This window comes from Apostichopus japonicus, chromosome 13, assembly GCF_037975245.1.
Source record: "Apostichopus japonicus isolate 1M-3 chromosome 13, ASM3797524v1, whole genome shotgun sequence".
Lineage (NCBI taxonomy): Eukaryota > Metazoa > Echinodermata > Holothuroidea > Aspidochirotida > Stichopodidae > Apostichopus > Apostichopus japonicus.
The window spans coordinates 5,759,039-5,782,856 of record NC_092573.1 but is presented as its reverse complement, the minus strand read 5'-3'; the positions used below and the strand labels follow the sequence as shown (position 1 = coordinate 5,782,856).

Genomic DNA, 23,818 nt, shown 5'->3' with positions numbered 1-23,818 from the left:
GTTGGTTATAAATTCTTCCGGAAATAAAATTCACCTGTTTAAATATTTTATATATAAATAATAATTATAGGGAAATATCCTGACACTTAATTGCAGTTGGTAATTAATGAATAAGCTCCTGCCAAAGCTGTGTAGGTAACGTTAACTCAGTTACTTTTAGTTATTTTCTATGCATGCAAAGTGACATAGGCTATTCATTCAAGCCTTAGAATCCCTGAATATACCATTTTACATTGAAAAGCATAAAACGACTAAAATGCGATAGGGACCATCAATTTTAGAAACTTTTCATGCAAAGCAAGTCTTTATTCAAGCTAAGCCCCCACCCGAGGCCGAATGGTTTATTAATTTCACTTTCCATTTATAGTTTTAGCTCCTTTTTGGGGTGGGTGGATTTTTCCAATTTGGAAGAACATTTCAGATGGAGAAAATCGTGGATTTCTCCTAGATGAAACACCCACCTTACTTTGGCCGGCCAGGGATCAAACCCATGACTTCCCAGATGCTAGACGTTTTTAAGCGTTTTAAACGATCACGGATCAAGTGTAGGGTCAGGGGAATATCATCTATTAATAGTGAAATACAAATATTTGGACGCAGTACGTTTTCGCAATTTGAATATACCGGTTCGTTTACTTTATACACTATCGTTGTTATTGAAGTGAAATCTAAGAACTAATTAACTAATTAAACATTCGAAAAAGAGGTTTCGGTTTACAAATCCCACGTAGTATCTATTCTCAGTGTAGATTAGTAAGGAGACTGGGGTTTAGTGTAGATTAGTAAGGAGTCTGGGGTTGAGGGTAGATCAGTAAAGAGACTGGGGTTGAATGTAGACCAGTAAGGAGACTGGGGTTGAGGGTAGATCAATTAGGAGACTAGGGTTGAGGATAGATCAATTAGGAGACTAGGGTTGAGGGAAGATCAGTAAGGTGACTGGGATTGAAGGTAGATCAGTAAGGAGACTGGGGTTGATGGTAAATCAGTAAGGAGACTGGGGTTGAGGATAGATCAGTAAAGAGACTGGGGTTGAGGGTAGATCAGTTAGGAGACTGGGGCTGAGGATAAATCAGTAAAGAGACTGGGGTTGATGGTAGACCCGCTAGGAGACTGGGGTTGAGGGTAGATCAGTAAAGAGACTGGGGCAGAGGGTAGATCAGTAAGGAGACTGGGGTTGGGGGTAGATCAGTTAAGAGACTGGGGTTGGGATCGGTAATAATCAGATAATGTGTGATATTTTATACATTGGCTGAATAAATTAATTGAATTGAATGAAAATCATACCCCGACTGTAATATTCGCAATTAGATTAAATAATACGTTGTAGTTACCTTGGCCTACCCACCCATCTAGTAAGGGCTCGTTACCCCATGGACAAAAAACGTGACGCTGTGTTGTTTCACTAGTTACTGTACTAAGCAGATCGGATTTCCCATTTTCTCCAATCTAGAAGTCTTTGGTATATATCCTAATGATACTCGGTTAGCTTATGTCCCTTCCTGAACTAAGTAGCAATTTACCCTTGTAGCCTACTTCAAGAAAAACCAAGAGCAAAAGGATTAAACCTATTACAATTGATTTCATCATGACTTTATATACCTTGTTTTTAAGGTTGACTTGTTAAATGAGAATAACACCATTCCCTCTTCTGATGCTAGAAGCATTGACATAGTATCACCAAATTGAAAAATTCATATCGTTGAAGCCATGCAAAATTATATCTGGATGTTATATTGACCCGAAGATGCATAAAATTTCCATCTTTTTTTTTAATTCAATGGAATTTAGTGACCGAAATATCCCCTTTGTTATCATCACTCGAATCGTTGGTTTCATCAAAAGTATCGAATCCGAATTCGAGCTCCACTATTAATAAATTAATAAACTAATATATGTCAAAAGTTCCTGAGTTTAGCATGATGCATGGTTTTATAAGAATGATCTTACACTCGGGACACGAAACACGATGTCACGGAATCCTGTATATGATCAAACACGAAACCTGCTTTTTGTTTTCAAGCAATAAGGAAATAATTGCCAAATCTGTCCCCGGGCACTTCACTTGATTGCAGCTTTATACGAGTGAAACAAAAGCAACCTGAATCAATATGTTTTGCAATCGTAAAGTGTTTTCTCTTGGTTTGTGGGAAGAGGATGGGGTTTGAGAGGACCATCAGAGTATAGACAGGAATGATACCCAATTATATGTATGTTATTACTCGCCATATCCCTGGGAGGGTAATTTTACACTATGACTCAAACCTAAGCAATGATATTATATTGTGAGTAATTCTTGATACGTACAGTGTTCGTGTCTTTTTCCTTAAAGCAGCTTTTTGCATCATTTTCTATGATTTTCTCAACCTCATTGACCCCACGATGACACACACATAACTAGCTTATCTATTTAAATCTTACTTCAATAATATAATATAATATAATATAATATAATATAATATAATATAATATAATATAATATAATATAATATAATATAATATAATATAATATAATATAATATAATATAATATAATATAATATAATATAATATAATATAATATAATATAATATAATATAATATAATATAATATAATATAATATAATATAATATAATATAATATAATATAATATAATATAATATAATATAATATAATATAATATAATATAATATAATATAATATAATATAATATAATATAATATAATATAATATAATATAATATAATATAATATAATATAATATAATATAATATAATATAATATAATATAATATAATATAATATAATATAATATAATATAATATAATATAATATAATATAATATAATATAATATAATATAATATAATATAATATAATATAATATAATATAATATAATATAATATAATATAATATAATATAATATAATATAATATAATATAATATAATATAATATAATATAATATACAAACTTGAAAACTACCGTCCAATTACTTTACTCAATACTGACTATAAGATCGGTGCTAAAGTTTTGGCAACTCGACTTAAATCTTGTATTTCTTCTCTTGTAGGGTCTACACAAACTGGTTTCATTAAGGGTCGTTTCATTGGCGAGAATATAAGATGTATCTTGGATTTAATTGATTATACAACTGACAGTAAAATTTCGGGGTTTTTGCTTTTTGTTGATTTTGAGAAGGCATTCGACAAGATTGAATGGAGTTTTATTCAGAAAACCCTTGCTTACTTTAATTTTGGTGAAGATTTTAGGAAATGGGTTTCTGTACTTTACAATAATAGTATGGCTTGCGTAATCAATAACGGCTACTCAACAGGTTACTTCCGTATTGGTAGAGGAGTTAGGCAGGGTTGCCCCTTGAGTCCTTATTTGTTTATTTTATGTGCAGAACTCTTATCACTTAGTGTTTTGTATAATAAGGAAATAGGGGGCCTTTGTGTAGGAAACTATAATTACAAGCTTTTACAGTATGCTGATGATACTGTTTTCGTTTTAGATAGCTCTAGAGGTTCATTGCAGAAAACTTTGCAAATTTTAAGTGACTTGAAGGAAGCCTCTGGGTTGGTTATCAATTATAATAAGTCTGTTCTTTTTCCTCTTGGCTCTTTTGCTCGTGATTGGCCTTTTACTTCATTCAGTGGTATTGCCGTTAGCAGTGGACCAGTTAGCTATTTGGGCATTTTCTTTACGAACAATAGAAATGATTTGTTTGAGCTTAACTATACTCCAAAGTTATCCCGACTAAAATCATGCCTACGCTCGTGGTCTGTCAGGGATATGACCCCAATTGGCCGGAATACCATAGTTAAGTCTCTTGCCCTTTCGCAACTTGTGTTTCTATTCCTTGTCTTACCTAACCCTCCCTCCAGTTTTGTTAAGGATGTGGAAAGAATAATCTTCGATTTCATTTGGTGTGGGCGCCCTGACAAGGTTAAGAGGAGTACTATGATTAATAATATTGATGAAGGAGGACTAAGGGTTACACACATTGATAGTTTTATGAAATCCTTAAAGTGTACTTGGGTTCGCCGTTATTTTTCTGTTAATGAGAGCCCTTGGAAAATATTTTTCACTACGGTTTTGAAGCCATATGGAAATAAATTCTTCTTCCAGTGTAATTGTTCAAAAACGGATATTAGTTTTATTAAGAATATTTTTCTCCGCCAAGTTTTGGATGCTTGGTGTGAAGTATCTTATGCCCCACCTAATAATAATTTTGGAAATGAGTATATCTGGAATAATTCCAGTGTAAAAATTAACAGTAAGACCATTTTTTATGATATTCTGTTCAAAAAGGGGATTATGAAAATTGCCGACTTTTTTGATGTTAATAATAGACCTCTTGATTTCCTTACTTTTGTTAGGACCTACAATATTGGTAATTTTTCGTTTATTCACTACTGGGGTTTAATTAAAGCGATTCCTCGTCATTGGAAAATCGGCTTACAGGATACCGATAATAACCCTACTGTCAGTGAACTCTTACTTGAGAAAATTATGGGTAATTATTCCGTTTCCCACATACTTTATCCGGTTTTTCTAAAAGGGGTAACCTCTTTGCCCACCTCACTTAATAAGTGGAACACTGTTTATTCTTTTGAATCTGAGCAGTGGGCGATGTTGTTTAGGATGCCATACAAGAGTATTACTGAAGCACGTTTGCAATATTTTCAGTTCAAATTTTTGCATAGAATTATCCCTACTAAGAAATTGCTTTTTAAAATGAATATGGTAGACTCGCCAAATTGTTCTTTTTGTAAACTACATGAGGAGACTATTGAACACCTCTTTTGGGATTGTAGCCTGGTCTCCTGTTTTATTTTAGATATTGAGAGACGACTATTGAACAAGCAGTTTTTCTTTTCGAAAGAAGATATTTTCTTTGGTTTTCTATATCAGGAATACAGTCCATATAATTTTCTAATTTTACATATGAAGATTTATATTTCTGATTGCTCAAGAAGGAATGTACAACTAGACACGGAAACATTCTTTTATAAGTTTAAGTTTGCTGTAAAAGTTCAACAGTACTGTAAGAAACGCTATTTATATGATGACTTAAAAAACAGCTTCATTCTCGATTAATTATTGCATAACAACAAAATTACATTTGACATTGTATGTTTTTGTATATATACTATCGAAGAAATAAACAGGAGAAAAAAAAAAAAAAAAAAAATAATATAATATAATATAATATAATATAATATAATATAATATAATATAATATAATATAATATAATATAATATAATATAATATAATATAATATAATATAATATAATATAATATAATATAATATAATATAATATAATATAATATAATATAATATAATATAATATAATATAATATAATATAATATAATATAATATAATATAATATAATATAATATAATATAATATAATATAATATAATATAATATAATATAATATAATATAATATAATATAATATAATATAATATAATATAATATAATATAATATAATATAATATAATATAATATAATATAATATAATATAATATAATATAATATAATATAATATAATATAATATAATATAATATAATATAATATAATATAATATAATATAATATAATATAATATAATATAATATAATATAATATAATATAATATAATAAGACACACACGGTAAGACCCACCTCTTAACTTGCTGTTTAGATATTCATAGTGATCTAACATCGGATGAGCAACCATATTACTATCTGTTCGTTTAATGCCCGGGGCATCAGAGATTTTAAGAAACGCAGAAAGCTATTTACTTATTTACACAGGCATAATTACGATATCGTTTTCTTGCAAGAAACTCATTCAATTCCAAACGACTGTCAATACTGGTCAAATGAGTGGGGAGGCAAGTTATATTTTTCTCACGGAACAAATAAGAGTAAGGGAGTTGCAATACTCTTTAAGCCTTCTCTTTATACTTTGGTAAAGAACAATGTTGAGGATACGGAAGGTAGATATGTCATTCTACACCTTTTAGTTAACAATCAAGATCTCATTCTTATAAATGTTTATGGTCCGAATATTGACAGTAGAGAGACTTTCATTGAAATTGCTGGTTATTTGAACAACCTTGAGTCAGGTACATTCATTTGGGGAGGAGATTTCAATTTCGTTTGGAACCTTGCTCTAGATAAAATTGGGGGGCAGCAAAGGACAAATTTTAATGCACGTTCTGAAGTTTTGAAAATGTCACAACAATTAAATTTAATTGACATCTGGCGGGAATTAAACCCTATGATTAATAAGTTTACGTGGCATTCGAATGTTGAACCCAGCATTCATTGTAGGCTCGATTTCTTTTTTGATTTCAAGACATTTGAGAACCAGTACTTATAAAGCAAATATAGTTCCTATTTTTGGCTCTGATCACTCTAGCATAACCTTAACACTAAATCTTGGAATCGAAAGAGGAATTTGGAAATTAAATACCTCGTTTCTGAATGAGGAGGAATATATCGATCGTACCAGAGAGGTAATTATGAATACAATTAGAGACGTTTCGTTCCATTCTTTGTGTAACCCCAGCCTATTGTGGGAAACTATTAAAGTAAACGTTCGCACAAAGTCTATAGCATATTCGGTTTATAAATCTAAACAACGTCATAAGAAAGAACGTAAAATTATAGAGGATATTGCCTTTTTGGAGCAGGTTCATGCGAATCGTCCATCCAACGAAGTTAAATTAAGGTTGACCGATGCACGGCATCAGCTCGACCTTTGTTACGATTATAAATTAATGGGGTTTATCGTAAGGTCACGTGCAAGATGGGTGGAGAAGGGCGAGAAAAGTTCGAGTTATTTTCTGAATTTGGAAAATCGTAATAAATTAAGCCATTCTATCAACAGAATTATTAACGACAGTGGTGATGTTATCACCAATAGTGGTCAAATTTTAAAAGAGGCTACTGTGTTCTACAAAAATCTGTATACTAAAGATTATAATGTGGATTCGACCTCTTTCTATAGAAATGACATCAATCATATCAAATTGTCAAACGAACAGAGGAGTGCTTGTGAGGGAGAGTTAACATTGGGAGAGTGTACCCGTACTCTGCTGTCTTTGCCACGGAATAAGTCGCCAGGATCTGATGGGCTTCCTTCAGAATTTTATAAAGTTTTTTGGAATGACATTGGCAATATCGTTGTAGATTCTTTTAATTATGCCTTTAGACATGGGTTTGTTTCTGACGAGCAGGGGAGGGCGATTATTACCTTGCTTCCAAAAGCTTCAAAAATCCCCAAGAATTAGAGCATCTTAAGAATTGGAGACCCATTTCTCTACTAAACTCTGATTATAAGATTGCATCTAAAAGTATCGCTTTTCGCATAAAGCAAAATCTTGCGGAATTGATAAGCCCCGAGCAGACCGGTTTTCTCAAAGGACGGTATATAGGGGAAAACATTAGAACTGTTTTAGACCTTATTTCCTATTGTGATGAAAGGAATGTCCCTGGGGTTTTGCTCCTTTTGGACTTTGAGAAGGCCTTCGACAAATTAGACTGGGGCTTTGTTCAGGATACGCTTGCTTTTTTTAATTTCGGTCCCGATCTGAAGCAATGGATCTCCACTTTTTACAGAAACGTTAGTACGTGTATAACTAATAATGGCTTTATATCTGAATATTTTAATATTTCTCGTGGGGTGAGGCAAGGGTGCCCACTTAGCCCTTATTTATTTATCATTTGTAGTGAAATTTTCACCAGTATGGTAAAATTAAATAGGGCCATCAACGGTATTAGAGTCGGTACTAGCGAATTCAAAATTTCCCAATATGCTGATGATAGTGTTATAATAACTGATGGTAGCAGAGACACTTTTAATGAAGTCATATTTTCTAAGTGTTCAGGATTGCAGGTTAATATGAGTAAGTCGTACTTTTTTTTCTAATGGGGTCCCTAGTCCCCAATTACCCGGGTTATTTCAATGAATTTAATTTCCGTATTACACATGGTCCGGTCAACTATCTTGGTATTAATTTCACGCATCACGCGGAAGACTTCTTCAAGTTAAATTACTTGCCAAAGCTATCTCGTATAAAGAATCTTATTCACCAATGGTCGAAGCGAGATTTAACTCCTATAGGCAAAATTATTATTATTAAAACTTTCGCAGTGTCCCAATTGGTGTATATCCTTACAGTGTTGCCGTCTCCTCCTGTGAATTTTCTTCAAGAGATAAATAGGTTGTTTCATAAATTTATCTGGGATGATAAGCCAGACAAAATACGGAGAAGCGTTCTCTTAAATAATAAACAAGATGGTGGGCTACGTATGATTGACGTCACCTTGTTTGCAACAAGTTTAAAAACATCTTGGGTTAAAATGTATCTAGATGATAATCATAGACCGTGGAAGGATCTGTTTGATTACTGCTTGAAGGCCCATGGCTGTAGGTTCTTGTTTAATTGTAATTTTCAGAACACAGATGTTAATGATATTTCAAATGTATTTGTAAAAGAGGTCTGTCAAGCTTGGGCTCATTACAATTACAATATTCCTGTAGGTAATTATGGCAATCAAATAATCCTAAATAATTCTTTTATCAAGATTGATAAACAGATCATTTACAATGAAAGACTTTTTAGAGCCGGTGCGTACTATGTTAGTATTTTTTTTAATGAGGATGGTACCATACTACAGTATAGGGACTTCCTGGAAAAGCACGACATTGAACATTTTTCCTATCTTAATTACTTTAGTATTGTTTCGGCAATCCCGAGGTATTGGAGAAATAATTTGAGTGATGATGCTAATTTAAATATTAATGGTCAACGTATGACAAAGTTCATATTCGCACCGAAAAGCAATATATGTGTATACGAGAACTTAGTTAAAGATAAGGTTACTACCCCTAGGGCAAAACTAAAATGGGAAGAAAAATATCGCACAGTCGACTGGAATTGGCAACGAATATTTTCTTTAATATATACGGCTGTCAGGGATCCCAAAATTCGGTATTTTCAGTTCCGATTCTTGCATCGAATTCTTGGTGTTAATCAGTACATGCATAGAATCGGAATTGCTAACACCCCAACTTGTAGTTTTTGCAACAATTTTGATGAGACTCTGGAGCATTTATTTTGGTTTTGCAATTATGTTGATTCATTTTGGAAGGAGGTTGTTAGAAAATGGTGGAAATGTAGTTTTGAGCTTTCTCCCTATATTATATCTTTCGGATGTATCAATGATGAATTAAACCCGATAAATTTCTTAATTTTCAATGCCAAATATTATATTTTCTCTTGTAAGGTACAGAACAAGATTCCGACAGCTGAGGAATTTTCAGTGAAATTTCGATTTCAATTATCAGTTGAAAAGTTTCTTCTGCAAAAAGAGAAAAAGGAGCATAAATTGATTAAGTTCGATAATTGTTTTGAAAATGTTTAGGAGCATGTATTGTATTGGAGTATTATAATTTGATATAAAGGTGCTGTGACACCGTGCTGTTTTATATTGTGTTGAGAAGAGAAATAAATTACGGATGGAATATATATATATATATATATATAATATAATATAATATAATATAATATAATATAATATAATATAATATAATATAATATAATATAATATAATATAATATAATATAATATAATATAATATAATATAATATAATATAATATAATATAATATAATATAATATAATATAATATAATATAATATAATATAATATAATATAATATAATATAATATAATATAATATAATATAATATAATATAATATAATATAATATAATATAATATAATATAATATAATATAATATAATATAATATAATATAATATAATATAATATAATATAATATAATATAATATAATATAATATAATATAATATAATATAATATAATATAATATAATATAATATAATATAATATAATATAATATAATATAATATAATATAATATAATATAATATAATATAATATAATATAATATCGGGTTCGAGCCTAACATGTCGCCATAGTCAGACGTTAGCTCCCGAGGGACTACAGATATTTTCATAAAAAAGGTATTTAGACTTACTAATAATTGGTTCTGTGTGATCACAGGAATCTTTTGGCATTCCACATCACTTTCAATCGACATACGTTTCTAAAAATGCCAGGCGGTCGACCAAAAGGCAGTGTTGGTATCAAGAAACGCTCGCAGGCCTCTAGTCAGCAAAGCTTAGGCCAAAGCCTAACACAACACCAGTGCGACGAGTCTGACTCAGACGTTGAAGCCCTCCAGATAGAGGCAGTGAGTTCGTTGGCCACGAAGATTAACGGATTAAAGAGTCGTATGGTCAAAGAGTTTGAAAGCCTACAACAAGAATTCTCAAAGACCATTGACGACTTGCGACAAAGCGTTGAAGAAATTAAAGCAGAGAACACTGCTTTAAAGCAGAGGTGCTCATCCCTGGAAAATAGACTAAAGATTCTGGAGGACAATAGACTTAGCCATTCACAACTTATCAACAAGAACGAAAGATTTTCCAGGAGGAACAACATCAGAATCGTTGGTTTTACAACCCAAGATGGAGAAAACTGTCTTGAAATTGCTAAAAAGGTGCTGAATGAAGTTGGAATCCAAGATTGCAGGCTGGAACGGGCTCACAGGGACGGAAGATCAGTCCCGAATAGAGACAGACATATCTTGGTGAAGCTCTCATACTACCAAGATAAGGTCACCACTTTAAAGCATGCCAGAGAAGCCCTATCGAGCAAACGCTACTACATTATTGATGACCTGACCAAGATCGATCTAGCCGAAAAGAGAAAATATAAGTCAGAAGTTCAGGAACTTTTCCAGCAAGGCACAAGATTACGTTTTACTGGAGGTTGCTGGCGTGGAAGCTCAGGTAAACCATATAAGTTTGGTCCAACACAAGCACGTGCATCCTTTCACTGATGTTTTTTCCACTAGTACATTTCGTCAAGTCCCCGGGAGGGCATGTTATTGTAACCAGCCGCTGACATTACAATGATGTCACCTTTTTCAAATCGGGAACCAATTCCCCGTGGCATGGGGCAACCTCTGCCTCTTTGGTATCACTCCCAGTTTGGATTGATCTTTTCGTTTTTATTCGTTTTCGTCTGTTTGTGTTCATCCTCCACTATCATCAAGTTCGTTGACGTATCTGTTCCAGCACTTAATATCATCCAGTTCTCAAATGGCTGACGACATCAAAATGGTCTCTTATAATGCTAGGGGATTGCGTCAGAATAATAAAAGGCGGCGTCTTTTTTCCTATCTCCACCGAAGGAATGCACAAATCATTATGGTACAAGAGACTCACACCCTTCCTATGGATGAGAAACTCTGGCAAAATGAATGGGGAGGACAAATTATATTTTCTCATGGCACACATGACAGTTGCGGTGTCTTCATTTTATTTAAACCCTCTTTCAACGTTAACATTTTAAAGTGGCATAGTCATGACTTAGGCAGATACATAATTGCGGATATAGCGATTACAGACAAGATTGTAACCATTGTGTGCATCTATGGCCCCAACCTGGATAACCCAACTTTTTTTATTAATCTCTTTCAAACCATTTCTGTGTTTACTTGTGATACGTTGATCATAGGAGGAGACTTTAACTTTGTGTTCAGTCTTGACATCGACAAGAAAGGGGGGCAGCAAAGAACAAATTTTCGTGCACGGAACGAATGTATTTCTTTTATGACCGGGCTGTCCCTAATCGACATATGGAGGGAGAGAAATCCCAGAACTGAAAATTTTACTTGGACCTCCAATATCACCCCAGGTTTGTACTGCCGTTTAGATTTTTTCCTGATTTCTCGTCATATCGCCCATTCAGTATCCGAGTCGTCACACTCTCCAGGCATTCAATCAGACCATTCCTTCGTAAATCTCTCACTCACTCTAGCCAACGAAAAGAGAGGACCTGGTTACTGGAAGATAAATAATTCTCTCTTAAGCGACCCAGATTATGTTTTTACGATCACAAATACCATCCAGGACTATGTACCCGATATCTCATACTCAAACCCATCATCGCGATGGGAAGGACTCAAGTTTCTGATACGCAAAGATAGCATAGACTTCGCAAGGAAAAAAGCAAAAGAAAGGCGACATAGAGAGGAAGAGCTTACAGAAAAAATAGCCCAACTGGAACAACATCTATTCAGCAACGATTCACCTGAGACCCGAACACAATTACAAGATGCCCGAAATGAACAGCTACTCTTCTACGATATTAAACTTCAAGGAACTATTATCCGCTCTCGTGCTCGTTGGGTAGAACAAGGCGAAAAGAACACCAAATATTTTCTTAACCTTGAGAAACGCAATAAACAAAAGAACTCTATTCGTAAGATTTGTGATGCTAATGGTAATATTCATACGGACGGTAATGTTATTCTCCAAAATATCAAAAAGTTTTATGGAAATTTATATAAGAGCAGTCATTGTAACCCGGATACTATTTTTCTTAATTTGCCCCCGAAGCATTTAAATCAGAATGACTCTAATAGCTGTGAAGGGGAACTTACGTTCGAGGAGTGTAGTATATCACTTAACTCTTTAACTAATGACAAATCTCCCGGCAGTGATGGCCTTTCAGCAAATTTTTATAAAAAGTTTTGGCATCTTCTGGGGAACTATGTAGTTGACTCTTTAAATTATTCCTACAATAATATCCATCTCTCTCATGAACAATCCAGAGGCATTATTACCCTCATTCCAAAACCGGAAAAAGATTCTACCCACTTAAATAATTACCGCCCAATTACTTTACTGAATACGGATTATAAGATTGGTGCAAAGGCTATCGCTGCTAGACTGAAATGTGTCATTGAAACTATCATTGGTCCTAACCAAACAGGTTTTTTACACGGCCGGTTTATTGGGGAAAATATCCGGTACGTTCTTGATCTCATTGATCACTGTAATTTCCACAAAATGTCAGGTTTTATGTTGTTCGTCGATTTCGAGAAGGCTTTCGACAAACTAGAGTGGAGTTTTCTTATAAGATCTTTAAGGTTTTTTAACTTTGGTCAAAGTTTCATAAATTGGGTTCGTACTTTTTACAGCAACTGCACAGCTTGTGTTTGCAATAATGGCTATTCAACCGGTTTTTTTCCGGTGCAGCGAGGCGTGCGTCAAGGCTGCCCGCTTAGCCCGTACTTATTTATTATTTGTACTGAGGTTTTGGCTATCTATACAAAGTGTAGCAGATTACATGGTATTGAAATTGGTGGTATCGAAACTAAGCTTCTTCAGTATGCGGATGACACCACATTCTTCCTGGACGGTAGCCAGTCATCCTTAAATGAAGCTCTCCGTATTCTTAACATTTATAAAATTTCGTCGGGTTTGACTATTAATATGGATAAATCCATTTTGTTTCCTCTCGGGTCTTACGTCCATCACCACCCTGCTTTTGTAAACAACTATAATCTAAAGTTTTCCGCTGGTCCTGTTAGGATGTTAGGTATTTGGTTTACGCACAATGGGAACGATCTCTTTAGATTAAACTATATATCCAAACTTTCAAGGCTTAAAAGCTGTTTGCGACTTTGGTCTACAAGAGATCTTACCCCGGTAGGCCGCAACGTTCTGGTTAAAAGTTATGCACTATCACAGCTTGTGTATTTGTTTTTGGTTCTTCCTAACCCACCGCGTGACTTTATTAAGGATGTAGAGAGTACCATTTTTGATTTCATTTGGTCAGGAAACCCGGATAAAGTCAAGCGAAACAGTGTCATAAATGGTTTAGATAAAGGAGGTTTAAATGTTGTGCACATCCCAAGTTTCATTAACAGTTTAAAATGTACCTGGATAAAGCGTTATTGCGATAACACTGAAGGAGTATGGAAGCTATTTTTTACTGACAGTTTGTCCAAGTTAGGTGGTAAGCTGCTTTTTCAGTGTAATTGTAAGGTGGAAGATCTCCCACGCTTGTCTAATATGTTTGTAGACCAAACAGTTAGAGCCTGGCTGGAGGCTTCTTTTTATTCTCCCTCTGATAACTTCGGTAAACAAATCATTTGGAACAATCATCATATTCGCATCAATAACAAGATTTTCTACTATGATTTCATGTACAAAAAGGGTGTGAAGTTTGTTTCGGATTTTTTTGACATTAACTATAAGGCCCTAAGTTACCACACTTTTAAAGAAAAGTTCCAGCTGGCACACTTTCCCTTTACTGTTTACTGGGGACTGATTCGCAGTATCCCTCTTCAGTGGAAGCAGAGTGGGTGTAGCATAAATGACATTAGTAATTTAAATATTGATTTGTTTGATAACATATTGTTTCATACAGGTTCTGTTTCTCAGTATCTTTATCGTAATTTCTACATGACTAAAATTGCAGTGGAGCCAACTGCTATGGCCAAATGGAAAGCAGAGTTTAGGGGTTTCAGTTGTCACGATTGGAGTAACATTTTCAGTATGCCCTGGTACTCTATTTCTGAGACGAGACTCTCCTACTTTCAATTCCGTTTCTTACATAGAATTCTTCCAACCAACAGACTTCTTAACCTCATGGGTAACTCTGACAACACGTTATGTTCATTCTGTAAAATTGAAATTGAAACCATTCATCATCTTTTCTGGGAATGTCACATCACATCTTCTTTTATAGGTGAAGTGGTCAGTAAGGTGATTGGTATAAATATTCACTTTACAAAAGAGGATCTATTCTTCGGGTTTTTATTAAAGAAACGTCACCCTTATAATTTTCTCATTCTTCATCTTAAGTTCTATATTTTCAGTACCAAGCGTCAAAACAAGACCTTAAGTTGTAATGAATTTATTCATAAGTTCACGTTTGCATTAAAGGTGGAGAACTATATTTTTCGTCATAACAAAAAGAATAATAAGAATAACATTAATTTCGAGGAACTCAAGGATGCTTTCTCCTCATTAATAAAAACCTCAAATATTTAATTTAATTTTTCGCAATTTCCACATCCTCAATTGTTATAATTTGCTGTTATTTGTTGTAATATTTTCTAGTAAGTCTGGGATTCTTCTTGTGGTTATTCTTCTACTTGTTCCTTTCATACTAATTTGTTTTCTATCCGCCATGTTGGTCGTTATTATACTGCATGGTGTTGCTCAATTTCATTGTTATTTAACTTTTGCTATTTTTGAATGGATACGTTATTTGTATATTTGTATATTAATGTATAGTTGAAATAAACGGAGGAAAAAAAAAGAAAAAAAAAATATATAATATAATATAATATAATATAATATAATATAATATAATATAATATAATATAATATAATATAATATAATATAATATAATATAATATAATATAATATAATATAATATAATATAATATAATATAATATAATATAATATAATATAATATAATATAATATAATATAATATAATATAATATAATATAATATAATATAATATAATATAATATAATATAATATAATATAATATAATATAATATAATATAATATAATATAATATAATATAATATAATATAATATAATATAATATAATATAATATAATATAATATAATATAATATAATATAATATAATATAATATAATATAATATAATATAATATAATATAATATAATATAATATAATATAATATAATATAATATAATATAATATAATATAATATAATATAATATAATATAATATAATATAATATAATATAATATAATATAATATAATATAATATAATATAATATAATATAATTTTATTTAAATTATATGAACGATATTTTAATAGCCTCTCTCTGTAGATTGCGGGTAATTTGAGCTGTGCAAGTGACAGTTCCAAGGTGATCTCCTTTGCTATAGGCATGGCAAGTTGATTACGTGACAGGTGAAAAATTGGGCAGTGGGGAAAACATGAACGGCAATCTTACTAAAAGGTGGATTTGAAATCATCTATTTTAAGCACCCAGTTGGGACAATTTTGTCTATACTCTAGTGTCATGACCCACTTCAGAGCACTCATATTGTCAGTACGAGCAGTATGAATATCATGTTTCTATCAGATCAAGGTCAGGAGCTGTTTATACTGTCAATACCTATACTGTCAATACCAGTGCTTTTAGAGCATGATAATTGAGTACAGTTTAGAAAGGTATTAGCATAATGAAATTGTCCCAACTGGCTGATTTTAAGCCACGACTCATAAATAAACATGTTAGCTATTAGTTGAAATCAACCTAGTGGATTGGGGAACTGCGTGCGATTAATTTTAAATGAGGAATTTGTCGGAAGACACTCTAATCATCTGCAAAAGTCTTTAATTACTAGCCAATTAACGCTCTTGACAGGGTTAATATCTTAGCTCCTGTTGTGTGAAGAATCCATGTAAAAAACTCGATGGACATATCAATAGGGTGATAAAACGGCGACAAAATGCAAGAAGCTGCTATAAAGCTGTTTCTTTTTTATAAGAACTGTCGTGGTGAATAATCTGAAGAAGTAAGGAGAAGTAATCTGAATCGGTTCGAGCTCTTCTGTTTTGACACTTATCTCTGTGGTGCTATGGTTGCACAAATAACACTTCTTTATCGTTTATTTTTTATATTCTGTGAACAGCATGTGCAGACAAAAATTTAGTCTACGGAGGACGGATGTCGCTAATCAATGAGGGTAGCGTTGGCCATACTAATACCCCTTGGTCGGACCAACGCGTTTTTATATTCAGAGTACCTCCGGCTGTCTTTCGAAAATATCGTTCTACGCATGGGCAGGCTGGCAGAGGTCGCATTTGGATGAGAGAAAACGGGCCATGCGCAGAGAAAGCATCAAATCAATTCTGTCCTATGGTGACATCTGACGAGTCTGTATGCCTTGACTCGAGTTTACCTTTTTGTCAGAGTAAGAAAAAAACATTTTGTTTTGAAATATTCATTTTTCTAACCTGCAACTCTTGGATGTCTCTATCAAAAAAAATCGTCTTTATAAAAGTGTTCTATATTTTCAAGTGTTCAAAGCGTTTTAATGGTGACAAATCCTATGACAACCCGTCACGTGGCTGTCATCGACGCTTTGAACAATATTATTGAAAGAAGAACGTATTGCACCTTGTGTTAATGAGTCCCTTTCTACAATGCTGACTCTAAATATCATTTTGTGACATCATGCTCTTTGTAAGTTTTCAATTTTATTCGACCGGAAGTCATCCAAATCAAATACCAATGTAGATTTCGCTGGCTTATCTAAACAACTTTTACTGCAGATATAAAAATTTCGGTAGTTTTGTTTGGAAAATATAGATCAATTTTTAATATGGATTTCGTAATATCTGTTTCCTTCAAATTGCATGAAATCATCATTTACCGCTTTGTAGTTGTTATTGTCTCGAGTTCTTCATATATTGGGTCCCTTGTTGTTTGTTGCCTATATAAATGACATCGACGGAGATATTTTGTTTACAGCCAAGAAATTTGCTGATGACACCAAATTGTATTCTGAGGTCTCTTCCAAAAGCGACTCTGAGAAATTCCAAACGGATTTGGATAAGGTTTTTTCCTGGTCTCAGGGGTGGCAAATGCTTTTTAATATTGATAAATGCAAGGTAATGCACATTGGTAGTAGTAACCAAAAGTTTACATACAATCTTAATGGTGTGGAGTTACAGGAGGTCTCTGTTGAAAGAGACCTAGGTATCTACATTGACTTATCTCTGCAACCTTCTAAACATTGTCCTGAAGCTGCTAAAAGAGGTAATAGGATTTTGGGTATGATCAAGAGGAACTTCAGTATTCTAAAAGAGGACATCGTAGTTAGGCTTTATAACAGTTGGTTAGGCCTCATCTGGAGTATGCTGTGCAGGCTTGGAACCCATATTTTGCTAAGGATAAGGAAGTACTTGAAAGGTCCAGAGGAGGGCTACTAGGATGATTAGTTCCTTAAAGAGTGTTCCTTATAATAGGCGGTTACAACTGTTGAATCTCACCACACTGGAGCTTAGGAGGTTACGTGGGGACTTGATCCAGGTTTTCAAGATTGTGTAAGGTTTCGACAATTTATCCTTTACCGACTTTTTCATGTTTGCTAACAGTGGTTGTACCAGAGGTCGTTGTCATAAACTCCAAAAGTCACATAGTAGGATTAATATTCGGCATAACTTTCTTCTAATAGGGTTGTGGATGAGTGGAATGGTTTGCCTGAGAAAGTTGTACTTGCAAGTAGTGTCAATGGGTATAAGAATGCTTTGGACAAGCACTTTAAGCATTGTAATCGGGTCTGAGTGTTTGTGTCTTCAGTTTTTTTCCCTCTCTCTATAGGGTCCTTGATGGGGACTTAAGTGTCCCTCGTGATCCTTTTTTTCTACTAAACTAAATTGTAGTTTCAAGTAGATGTATTTTTATTGATCCTTGGCTATAAATTGTGTAAAGTAAATATCCGGTAAATTGAAGACCAACTAACAAGGGACACTTTAAAGCAGAAATCAGGGTATAAAATTATCCTAAAAGCCACCTCTTATAAGGAACGATCCCATGCGAAAGATTATTCTACTATTTTAAATCGATACATTATATATTTCTAGCACCGTTATTTCAGTTGAGCCACTATAGTTACACGAAACACTGTAAACTTTGTTAAGCACTTAGAGCTTATTTTTAGAATAAGTGCTATGTCTGTAATTTAATAATGATAATTATAATACTTGTTTCCAAGATCCTTTTTCACAAATGATCGACATCTGTTTATTTAACACCGGCTTTCCAATCACAATGTGCAGTGTCAATGATTTTAGCAATCATATACCTACTCAAGTCCCATATTCAAAAAGGAGCAGAGGAAAAAGGAAGTAGAAATTTCGTAAACATATTCTTACACATAAATGTATCAATAACAGCATTAACAACTTCTAGGACTGACCGGATATAAACAATGTTATTTCAGCCCCACCGTCCTACACACAACTGGAACCGCTCTCGTTCACTAACGTCACTGCAACGAGCATCACCGTGACGTGGCCAGCTTGGAACGAAACCATCGATAAAGGGCACGGTCCCATTCTTGAGTATAGGATACAAATACGAGGACCCGGGGAGGACGAATTCTTCGAAGAACCCAAAGGAGGACAACTCTCTCATCAATTCAATAATCTGAACGAAACTACTGATTATGAATTCCGCGTTAGAATTATCAGAGACCATCCTTTTGGAGACGGACCTATAGCAAGTGAAGTACAAACGCAGAACACATCTGCGAGAGGTATGAAACTAATTCATAAAAAGCTATGCCTTAAATAAAATACCATCCATGATTCGTTATCGCAAATTACATTTAATCATGTTTTGCTTGACAGTTTTGCTTTTAAATCGAGTCAATGACTTGGAATCGTGCCAAACTCGAGTCACATTGTGTTGACTTGTGAGTTGACTTGCAGACAAACAACTAGTGACGTGTCTTGAATTAACGATAAAATCAAATGGCTTGTGACTCAATTTAAATAAAACTGTTTTGTTGACAATACATAGTAGACGCTATCATTTACTAATATGAAATAGAAAGAAATCTTATGCGCAATCGAAATATATATTCTGTTGGATTTATTCTCAATACAGCCTCCATATTCAACTAACAAATGGAGACGTATCCTTTTCAATACGCAAGCAGTTCAAAGTAAATCATGTTTTCAAACCTCCCTAAATTCACCACTGAATCTAAAAAGTTAGTCTCTAAGCGCATCGATAATCAACTTCCGCTTCAAATAAATGAGCTTTTACCACACCTAAGAGGACAGATTTAACGAAAATAAACAATTCTGTGACTACGACATTTCGCTAATCCATTGAAGACATGATTTCTTTTATATAAAATCATGAATAAAAAAAAATTGAAATTGAAAAAAAAATATATATACAATAAAGACCTCGCAGTATAAGTTTTCCATTTTCTTTTAGAACCACCGTCCTATGCACAAGTAGAACCACTCACGTTCTCTGACGTCACACCAACCAGCATCACTGTCACGTGGCCAGCCTGGAACGAGGCAATCGATCATGGATACGGTCCCATTCTTGAGTATAGGATACAAATACGAGGACAAGGAGAGGACGAATTCACCGAAGTACCCAAAGGAGGACAACTCTCTCATCAATTCAATGATCTGAACGAAACTACTGATTATGAATTCCGCGTTAGAATTATCAGAGACCATCTTTTTGGAGACGGACCTACCAGTGAAGAACAAACACAAAACACATCTGCGAGAGGTATGAAGTAATTCACAAGAAGTTATGCCTTAATTCAAGGACCATCGATGATTTGAAATTGAAAATTACATTTAATCATAATTTGCTTGACAGTTTTGTTGTTGAATCAAGTCAATGACTTGGAAACGTGCCAGACTCGAGTCACAATGTGTTGACTTGTGAGTTGACTTGCAGACAAATAACTAGTGACGTGGATTGAATTAGCGATTAAGTCTAATGACTTGTTACTTGATTTGAATACAGCTGGTTGTTGACATTGACAATGTAGACGCTACCATTTTCTAACAGAAAACGAAAAGAAATCTTATGCGAATCGAATGATATATATGATTTGTGATTCGTTCACAATAACACATCAATATTCAACTTACAAATGCAGACTATGCTATTTAGTACACGAGCAGTTCAAAGTTATACATGTTTTAAAAGATCAGAATTATAAATTCACCACAGATCCAAATATTAAGTCTCTAAGCGCCTCTAAATGAAACTTTCACTTCGAATAAATAAGAGAGGGTAATGGTAATTTGTTTTCATTTTGTGTTTCATTTTCCAAAATCTTGAAAGGGGCAGAGGTAGGAAAATTAAACAATTATGTGACTATCACATTTCATTAATGCATCAAAAAATGATACATGTTATCAACTCATGATGTAATTTAGACTTCACCGTATAGCTTTACCATCTTCCTTTAGAACCACCGTCATATGCACAAGTAGAACCACTCACGTTCTCTGACGTCACACCAACTAGCATCACTGTCACGTGGCCAGCCTGGAACGAGGCAATCGATCATGGATACGGTCCCATTCTTGAGTACAGGATACAAATACGAGGACAAGGAGAGGACGAATTCACCGAAGTACCCAAAGGAGGACAACTCTCTCATCAATTCAATGATCTGAACGAAACTACTGATTATGAATTCCGCGTTAGAATTATCAGAGACCAACTTTTTGGAGACGGACCTACCAGTGAAGTGCAAACACAAAACACATCTACAAGAGGTATGGATTTAGCCATAGTTGCTAAAATAATATAACGCCAGGGTTATCCTTAAACATCAAGCTAGACTAGTGCATTTATCCATAATTCGCTTGAGAAGAATTCGAGATAACGTATTAATTTCTTCCTTGAAGCCATTTGAGTTAGCTCTGAGGAACCTTTTCCAATGCATTTTTAATTAGAAAAGTATACAGTTAAACCTAAATTAATATCGTTGCGTGTGCAAAGAAGGTTTCTTCACATGGAGTTTCTCGCGTGACTAAAGAACACAACAGAAAAGAGAACGTTCACATCAAATATGTCTTATAAACCGCATGATGAATCTGTTTGCCTTGATCGTGAACCTTCTTGAGCCATATGTAGCCTAGTCTTCATCAAATTATAAATATGCCTGTATGCGTTTTTAATATACCACGCCGCCAATCACTTACAAAAGACAATTATCTGCACATTTGACACCGGAAGCGCCATGCTAACATGTGCATCTTCGTCAATTTGGAAACAGCCGCTCGGCAAATAATTGATAATGCTCAACGATAGTTACCGATGATGCATAGTGCCATCGTTTTTCTCACGTATGTGAGATGCACTAATACACATACCCACCATGTGTTCGTGTAATACTTGCAAAATCAATTTTACTGTAATCCCAATGTTAATCGCCACTGATTTCAAATAGTTAGCGTATAATCGCCTCTAGATTAAACTTTCACTTCAAAAAACAAGATAGGATAATATTCACATTTTTTTTCTTCAAATTGTGTTACATTTACCCAAACCTTGCAAGAGGCAGAGGTAGGGAAAGTTAACATTTCTGTGAGTACCACATTTCGTTAATGCATCAAAAACATGAAAAATTATGTAAACTTATGATACAATTTAGACCTCACAGTATAAATTAACAATTTTCTTTTAGAACCACCGTCCTATGCACAGGCAGAACCACTCACGTTTTCTGACGTCACACCAACTAGCATCACTGTCACGTGGCCAGCCTGGAACGAGGTAATCGATCATGGATACGGTCCCATTCTTGAGTATAGGATACAAATACGAGGACAAGGAGAGGACGAATTCACCGAAGTACCCAAAGGAGGACAACTCTCTCATCAATTCAATGATCTGAACGAAACTACTGATTATGAATTCCGCGTTCGAATTATCAGAGACCATCTGTTTGGAGACGGACCTACCAGTGAGGTGCAAACGCAGGACACATCTACGAGAGGTATGGAGTTAGCCTTAATTGAGGATATAATGTAACGCCAGGGTTATCCTTGAAGATCTGGTTCAAATTAATTCCTTTTTCCACAATATGCTTGAGCAGAATTCGAGATTAAATATTAATTTCTTCCTTGAAGCCATTTGATTCAGCTCAGAGGAACCTTTGCCAAAGTTGTCTTATTTAGAAAATTATACAAGTAAACGTAAACAATATCATTGCGTGTGTCAAGAGTCTTCATATGTAGTTTCTCGTTTGACGAAAGTGCACGACTGAAAAGAGAACGATCACATCGATTGTGTCTTTTAGTGCCGCATTAGGAATATGTTTGTCTTGATCGTGAAACTTTAGTGAGCTATATGCAGCCTAGTCTTCATAAAATTGTAAATTTGCTTGTATTCGTTTTTAATATATCACGACGCCAATCATGAACAAAAGACAATTATCTGCACATTTGACACCGGAAACGCCATGCTAACATGTGCATCTTTGTCAATTTGGAAACAGCCGCTCGGCAAATAATTGATAATGCTCAACGAAAGTTACCGATAATGCATAGTGCCATCGTTTTACACATACCCACCCATTCTATGTTCGTTTCATACTTCTTCATTTAATTTTTCTGACATCCCAATTTAAAATTCGCCACTGTTTTTAAATATTTAGCCTGTAAGCGCTTCTAGGTTCAACTTTCACTTTAAAAAAAATACAAGAGAGGATAATATTTTTTTCCTTCATATTGTGTATAATTTCCCAAAACTTGCAAGAGGCAGAGGTAGGAAAAGTAAACAATTATGTGACTATCACATTTCGTTAATGCATCAAAAACATGAAATATGTTACACAATTATGAAACAATTTAGACTTCACAGTATAATTTTACCATCTTCAATAGAACCACCCGCCTATGCACAGGCAGAACCACTCACGTTCTCTGACGTCACACCAACTAGCATCACTGTCACGTGGCCAGCCTGGAACGAGGCAATCGATCATGGATACGGTCCTATTCTTGAGTATAGGATACAAATACGAGGACAAGGAGAGGACGAATTCACCGAAGTACCCAAAGGAGGACAACTCTCTCATCAATTCAATGATCTGAACGAAACTACTGATTATGAATTCCGCGTTAGAATTATCAGAGACCATCTTTTTGGAGACGGACCTACCAGTGAAGTGCAAACACAAAACACATCTACAAGAGGTATGGATTTAGCCATAGTTGCTAAAATAATATAACGCCAGGGTTATCCTTAAATATCAAGCTAGACTAGTGCATTTATCCACAATTCGCTTGAGAAGAATTCGAGATAACATTTGAGTTAGCTCTGAGGAACCTTTCCAATGCTTTTTTAATTAGAAAAGTATACAGTTAAACCTAAATTAATATCTTTGCGTGTGCAAAG

The 23,818-nt window shown here is 34.1% G+C and overlaps 1 protein-coding gene across 3 annotated transcripts in view; it reads left to right on the top strand.

The window, feature by feature from the left end:
• LOC139978895 (fibronectin type III domain-containing protein 3B-like) overlaps positions 1–23,818 on the top strand; it is a 36,576-nt gene that overhangs the window by 4,635 nt on the left and 8,123 nt on the right. For 2 of the 3 annotated variants that reach the window (XM_071989451.1, XM_071989452.1), the window contains exons 2-7: positions 16,548–16,829; positions 18,864–19,178; positions 19,871–20,182; positions 20,878–21,189; positions 22,104–22,415; positions 23,305–23,616. In XM_071989451.1, the coding sequence (XP_071845552.1) occupies positions 16,548–16,829; positions 18,864–19,178; positions 19,871–20,182; positions 20,878–21,189; positions 22,104–22,415; positions 23,305–23,616 (1,845 nt within the window). The remainder of the gene's footprint in view (positions 1–16,547; positions 16,830–18,863; positions 19,179–19,870; positions 20,183–20,877; positions 21,190–22,103; positions 22,416–23,304; positions 23,617–23,818) is intronic. The other variant, XM_071989453.1, reaches the window with a different exon arrangement.